The sequence below is a fragment of the Ovis aries genome, chromosome 6 (genome assembly GCF_016772045.2).
Source record: "Ovis aries strain OAR_USU_Benz2616 breed Rambouillet chromosome 6, ARS-UI_Ramb_v3.0, whole genome shotgun sequence".
Lineage (NCBI taxonomy): Eukaryota > Metazoa > Chordata > Mammalia > Artiodactyla > Bovidae > Ovis > Ovis aries.
The window spans coordinates 100,172,099-100,179,515 of NC_056059.1; the positions used below are offsets into that span (position 1 = coordinate 100,172,099).

Consider the following 7,417-nt stretch of genomic DNA (forward strand, 5'->3'; position numbering starts at 1 on the left):
TCTGACTCTTTGCGACCCCATGGACTGTAGCGTGCCAGGCTCCTCTTTCCATAGAATCTGGAATAATGGTGTGGGGAGCCATTCCCTTCTCCGGAGGATCTTTCCGACGCGGATCAAACCCAGGTCTCCTGCATTATAGGCAGATTCTTTACTGTCTGAGCCCCTATTGTGCCACCAGGGAAGTCCTGAAGGCATGGTTTATTTTAAATACAAGTCTATGCTGCCTTCAGTTTTCTCAAAATAGTGTGAACTTTGTCTTTTCTGCTGTTTCCAGGGGTCCGAATCCCAGCAAAGTGCTGCAGCAGCTGTTGGTGCTTCAACCAGAACAGCAGTTAAATATCTATAAAACGCTGAAGACTCATCTCATTGAGAAGGGAATACTACAGCCCACCTTGAAGGTATAATTGGAGCCGGAGAGGGATGGACTAACAATAAAGAATTCTACAGGAAAGCACTGACAGATGACATTTTTGTAATTGTACAGAGAAACAGTTGAAAATGCAATGGATTGAAGTTTTGCAGACATGAATATTTCCTCTCTGAAGTTACTGTGAATATTTAACATTTTCTTGATCTAAGTTATGAAATAAGTAGCAAATGGAGGGCAAAATGTCTTGTACTTTTTCTAAAGTGTATTTTCTGATGTTAACTTCCTTCCCATTACTTGCTAAGTTTCGTCACTTAAAAGACTTGTATTTTAAAGAGTCACACACTATGAAATGAGTACATTGAGGATGTCTTGAGGTTGCACCTGGCGGTGTGCCCTTTTCACAAATATTTGCCTTTGTAGTCGGAGCCGTTCTTCATTTTCAGCAAAACGTTTTATGTAAGGCACAATAGGAAGCTAGTTCTCCTCCACTTCCTCCTCTTTCAGTCTGAAGTGTTTTCTGAAGGGCTGACTTGGATCCAAAAAAAGAATAACTGTCCACTTTTCAAAGAAGAATTATTTGCCAGGGGAAAACATTCCACTTTTAGGTAGGTTTGAAATTCAAGAGAGAGGGGCTGAAGTTTCTACCACGATTGGTTTGCTCGAAAGAGCCGACATCAGACTACTTTGATAAAATGGTTTGGAGAAAAACAGGATCTTCTCAAAAGCTTTCAAGAGAAATAGGAGAATTCCACTGGGAAGAACGGATGTGTGCATGCTCCACCCGTCATCTCAACAGACAGGCAGTCAGGAGGCAGCACTGGATGATGGCACGCACAGCCTGTCTCTTGGTTGACTTCTCTGCCTTCGTTTCCCTGTGAGCTGTTCTCCGTAAGTTCTGTGCCCACGAACATCAGTATATAAGGTAGTAAGGAGGGGTGGTGATTGAGGCAGAGCAAGGGGTGCTCTGCTGAGTGAGAGCAACGCCCCACCACCAAGATGCAGCTCCACATGCCTGGGCCCCAGGTGCCTGGCTCCTGGTGCCTGTGGAGCCCACCGGACACGCCCCTGGGAAGAAGCGAGATCTGCCTGGAAACCCCATCCCAGACAGGCTCCATGGTAGCAGCTAATTTTTGTCGCATTCCTCTTTCACATCATGTCACAAAACCCGAGGTCATCAGCTGGTATTTTTTCCTTCCAACAACGAAAATCAAGCGGAAGTGATTCCCACGAAGAACAAAAAGCACACGAATGCCAAACCTTTCTTTTGGTGGACTGGACACTGGAACCAGAGGAGGATAAATTTCTTCTCCTTGGATGTCAGTAATCTACTGTTGCTGTGTGCTCACTACAACCGTATTTATTGTATCGAACGGTCAGCACAAAAACCTTCAAAAATTGCTGAGTGCTCCTTGGCTAAATGTTCGGAGAGGAGAAGTTGATATATTTTAAAGAATGTTTTGTTAATGAAAAGAGTACATATTTTTGTTTAAATCAGAAACAAATTTCAATTATTTTATACTTCTCTTCTACAACTCTACTTAAAATAAGAAAATTGCGGATATGCCTGGGTTCCACAGATGTAAACTAGCAGCCTTATCACGTGTACTACATGACTGTGGTAGATATAAACTCAGTCCCAAGAGTCTAATATCTTGGTTTGGCATGCACTCAGTCAGTTCATCACCAGTGAATGTGTGCAGTCAGCGTTATTCCACACTATTCCATAAACACCTAGAATTGGCCCTGGAGATGTTATTACAGAAGGAAGTGATCCTTTTTAAAATCAGGCTACCTTCAGGTTAATTTTCAACATCGCTCTTTTTTACTTGCTGCATTAAAAGCCCCAAATGTGGATCATAAAAGAATTTTACTTACCAAAGTTTAAAAAATATTGTAATAGGAACTTCTGTTGAAAACTTGGTGATTTGCACAATAAGAACTTCTTGGAGAAAATGCGGTTTCCTCTGCATTTTTCTTTAGTGATGAGTGAAGTATTGCAGTATAGAATTATGAGAGCATTACTGAATATATGTATTATAAAATTGATACTATTATAAACAAAATCTGAAGCTAGAAATATTTGGGGTCACAGTAATAGCTATCCTCAAATATACTTTTAGAGTTGGGTGTATATTATTCTATATGTAAAAAAAAATTCTTAATTTTAACAGAGCTCTAAAGATTGACCTTTTTAGTGTACTTTTATAGCATGTATATTAAAATAGAATATATTTTAGCAAGAATAAAGTTTGGCAAAGATTGCCATAAAACCTTGACTTTGATCACTTTTATATTTGCACTCTGAAGAGGGTTTAAATTCCAGTGTAGCAAATGTGATGACAGAAAAAATGGAAGACTAGGAACTTCCTTTATAGTAATGGCTAACGGTTCCAGTCTGCTGTTTGGAGAGGTACTCTGAGGGTCCTGACTGTTTAGTACAAATGTTTCCTCAGTGCTTTTCCCCTCGTGGTGATAGGTATACATTTACTGTCTGAGAATAAAAAGGCTACACCCACACACCCTTTTATTTTTATAGTATCTCTTCATTTGTAATTTGGTTTGAACAAAGAAAGTGTCACCTATCAGGGGAAAAGAAAAAGAATCAGTGTATACCTACTGTATATGGCTGGAAGGTAGCTTATGATATGTGTTAATCCATTCTCTGAACCTCTTACTCAGTCAGGAAAATAAACAAATCACATTTGAACTCTGTTGTGCGTTTTCTCTTTGGAGAAGAAACATTTCATTCAGCAAATACAGAAACTGTGTATACTCCGTCACCAACACCTACAGTGACATCTTCAGGGCAGGGGAGTAAATAAGCTCTGCTGATCATTAAACATGGTTGTTCAGAGGTGATACTCTCTTGATAGAAAGAGGACCGAATGTCTTGGGTATGTCTTAGTTTGTAATTGCTATTTATTTTTGTGAATCTTTATTTATCATCACTAGAGCTCTAAGCTGCATGGACAGTGAGTGGTGTCTTGATGGCCACTGTGTTACCAGGGTCTGGCTCAATGCTGGCATCTCCCCAGGTCCTCAAGCTTCACATCCCCATTTGTGTCACTTGAACAGCCTCTCCACTCTCATCCCAGTTTTTATTTGGTGTGACTCTAAGATGGGCTTCATTACTCTTAGATCCTATGGTTGAAGGTTAAGTGAAAACTCCTATGAATATGTTGTGATTTGGGTTCAGCATAAAGGAGCTGATCCTTGGTGTCCTTCCTTCTTCCTCTCTGCTCCTCTCCTGTTGCCCATCTCTGCTGGGAAGTGACTGTTTGGTAGGACTGAACAGAACAGTGTCTACATGTCTGGTCTCGTCTGGTTTAGGTAGTTTTAATATAAGTGGGAAGATTCCCCTGGAGGAGGGCATGGCAACCCACTTGAGTAGTCTTGCCAGGAAAATGCCATGGACAGAGGAGCCTGGTGGGCTATAGTCCATAGGGGTGCAGAGTTGGCCATGACTGAGTGACTTAGCAATGTAAGTGCTCCTTGAATGGACACCATCATTCTGACCCCCATGGACGAGCTGCTGCCCTGCACAGAGTCCACAGCCAGTTCTCCTTATGAGCTCTGAAACTTAGAGTTTAAAATTCACTCCCTGAGCAGGGGCTGTATTTGGGAATCTTCATGCAGTGGCTGCAAATAAAGGCAGATCTAGACAGTTTAACCAAAATCAAAAGCCTGTCTCACCTTAATCCCATTGTCTTCCTTTTCCTGCACAGAAGGGGAGAATATTCTTGAAACATCAGATAACAAGGAGAGTCATTTAGTATGGGCTGATGAGTTGAATATTATCTGTTGATGGTGAAGTGAATTTCCAAAATGAACTGAGAGAATACTCTGGTCCTTAAATGTGTACAAAGGACATGGGTGGGTAAACCAGCAGTCTTGTTGCCCAGAGAAAGAGATTCATTGAAGGACAGCCCACCTGAAGGTGTCCTCTTGGAAAAAGAATGAAATTTCAAACTGCTCTGTCAAACTTACAGGACAGTGGGGTATGGATTTGGGGTTTAAGCTCTCATAGCCTCCTTTTCTGCTGTGTATTCAGCCGGAGTGTAGTGGATCCAGGTGGTCTTTTATTCAAGTATGTGCAATGTTCAAACTTCAGACGGGACCTAGAAAAGTGGTAAGTTTGGAGAAGAGTCTTGAATATTCTATTAAGTATATTTTTGATCAGTTTTAATAAATCTCAGAACTTTGTGAGGGAACCAGAGGCTTCAAGTACAGGTAAGGTAGACACATTTGTATCATTAGCAATTTTGTTTTTCCCCCCAATATTGATACAGTTTATGTACCATAATACTGTGCAGCCAATACCACCTGTGGTTTGAGAACATTCCCATCACTCCAGAAAAATCCCTGGTGCCCATTTGCACATAATCCTCACTCCAACCTCCAGCTTTAGGCAACCACTGGTTTGCTTTCTGTCTTTAGGAATTTGCCTTTTCTGGACACTGCATATACACAGACTCATACACTATGCTGTGTTCTATGTCTGGCATAATATTTTTGCATATATCGGTACTTCTTTCCTTTTTATTAATACAGTAAATGCTGACCCATTTACCTGTTGATGATTTCAGTTATTTCCAATTTTTGGTTCTTATGCAAAATGTTGACGTTTTGTGTGGGCATGTCTGCATTCCCTTCGGATTTCCAGGGTGAAATTGCTGGGTCATATAGTAAGTTTATGTTTAACTTTTAAAGAAACTTTTAAAGAAATGGCCAAACTGTCCAAAGTACAATCTTATATTCCTACCAGCAGTGCACAAGTGTTCCAATTTACCTACATCCTCACCAAACCAGCATTGTCTTCTTTCAGAAATTTTATTGGAGTCTAGTTGATTTACAGTGTTGTATTTGTTTCAGTTGTACAGCAAAGTGAATAAGTTATACACACTTTTATTTTTGGTGTTGTCTTTTTAAAGATGGCCATTCTGGCTGGTGTGCCGAGGTATCTCAAGGTGGTTTTAGTTTGCATTTCCCCAGTGGCTAATGGTGTTGAGCATCTTTTCATGGGCCATTTGTATATCTTCTGTGATAAAATGTCTATTCGTATCTTTGCACATTTTTACATGTGATGTTTTTGCTAAGTTGTAGGAGATTATTATGTATCCTAGATACAAATCCCTTATCAGATATATGACTTACGAATATGTCCCAGCCACCTGGGAGGGAGGCCCTGAAGGCTGTTGAAATAACAACACAAGATTTAAAACATTAATAAACTTAGTTTATAAAGCAGCAGCAGGATTTGAGAGGATTGACTCTAATTTTGAAAGAAGTTCTACTGTGGGTAAAATGCTGTCAAGCAGCATTGCATGCTAAAGAGAAATCGTTTGTGAAAGCAAAAGTCAATAGTTGTGGCAAAATTCATTGTTGTTTTAAGAAATTGCCACAGTCACCCCAACTTTAGCAACTACCACCCTGATCAGTTAGCAGCATCAACACTGAGGTAAGATCCTCCACCTGCAAAAACGTTATGACTCATTGAAGGGTCAGGTGATGGTTACATTTTTTAACAATATTTTAAAGTTGAGATATATACATTATTTTTTAGACATATTGCTATTGCACACTTAACAGACCACAGTACAATGTAAACATAACATATGCCTTGAGAAACCAAGAAATTCAGGTGACTTGCTTTTAGATATTTGCTTTATTGAGTGGAAATTAGCCTACAGTATCTCTAAGGTATGTCTATATAAAAGTTATACAGTTTTCATCATACAAATCTTGTACTCATTTTCTTAACTTTATACGTAAGTATTTCATTTTTGGGAATGATAATATAAATGGCATTGTTTTTAATTTCAAATTTCACTTGTTCATTGCTGACATATAGGAAAGTGACTTATTTTTATAATATGAACACTTTCTATTAATGCTTATTAATTAAAGGAGTTTTTGGTCACATTTTGAGGGGGTTTCTACATACAATCCTGTCACCTGGCAACAAAAAGTTTAATGTCTTTCTTCCCAGCTGTATACTTAATTTTCTTGTCTTACTGCATTAGGCAGAACTTCCAGTATGATGTTGAGGAGTGATGATGGACCTTGCTTTGTAGCTGATTTTAGTGGTAAAGCTGTAAGCTTCTCATCTTTGAATATCATATTAGCTGTAGATTTTTTGGTAGAGAGTCTTTATCAAGTTGAGGTGGTTCTTCTCTATTCCTAGTTTACTGAGAGCTTTTAGTAAATGAGTGTTGGACTTTGTCAAATGCTTTTTTTTTTTTTGCATATGATATATTTTTCTTTTTCAGCTAAATGATGTGATAGATTACATTGATTTTTAAATGTTGAGCCAGCCTTGAACACTTGAAATATATCTCACTTGGTTATGGTATATAATTCTCTTTATGCATTGCTGGATTTGATTTGCTACTACTTTGCGGAGGATTTTGCACCTATGTTCATGAGAGGGATTGCAGTTTTCTTGTAATGTTTTATCTGCTTTTGGTATTAAGGTAGTACTGTTTGCATAGAATGAGTTAGGAAGTGTTTCCTCTGCTTCTGTCCTCTGAAAGAGACTGTAGACAATTGATATCGTTTCTTCCTTTTTGATAGAATTTACCAGTGAATCCACCTGGGCCTGGTATTGTCTGTTTCAGAAGGTTATTAAGTATTGACTTAATTTCTTTGATAGAAGCCTATTCAGACTATTTCTTGTATGAGCTTTGGCATATTGTGTCTTTCAAGGAATCGGTCCACTTCATCTAGGTAGCAAATTTGTGGGCATAAGAGTTATTTATGGTGTTCCTTTATTGTCCTTTTAATTTCACAGGATCTGTGGTGATAAGATTCTATTTCTTTTCTAATATCAGTAATCAGTGTCCTCTTTTTGTTTTAAGGTAGATTGGCTAGAGGCCTATTGATTTTTAGTGATATTTTCAAAGAACCAGCTTTTGGTTTCACTGATTTTATGGTACTGATTTCTTGTTTTCAACTTCACTGATTTCTGTTCTGTTTCTCGTCTTATGCTTACTTTGGATTTACTTTGCTCTTCTTTAGGTTATTCATTTTTGGTCTGTCTTCTTTTCT

At 38.7% G+C, this 7,417-nt stretch overlaps 1 protein-coding gene across 1 annotated transcript in view; it reads left to right on the top strand.

Annotated features, from left to right (window-relative positions):
* CDS1 (CDP-diacylglycerol synthase 1) overlaps positions 1 to 3,077 on the top strand; it is a 77,031-nt gene extending 73,954 nt beyond the window's left edge. The window contains exon 13 of the mRNA XM_027971151.3: positions 275 to 3,077. Coding sequence (XP_027826952.1) covers positions 275 to 404 — 130 coding nt within the window. The 3' untranslated portion in view covers positions 405 to 3,077. The remainder of the gene's footprint in view (positions 1 to 274) is intronic.
* The last annotated feature ends 4,340 nt before the right edge of the window (positions 3,078 to 7,417 follow it).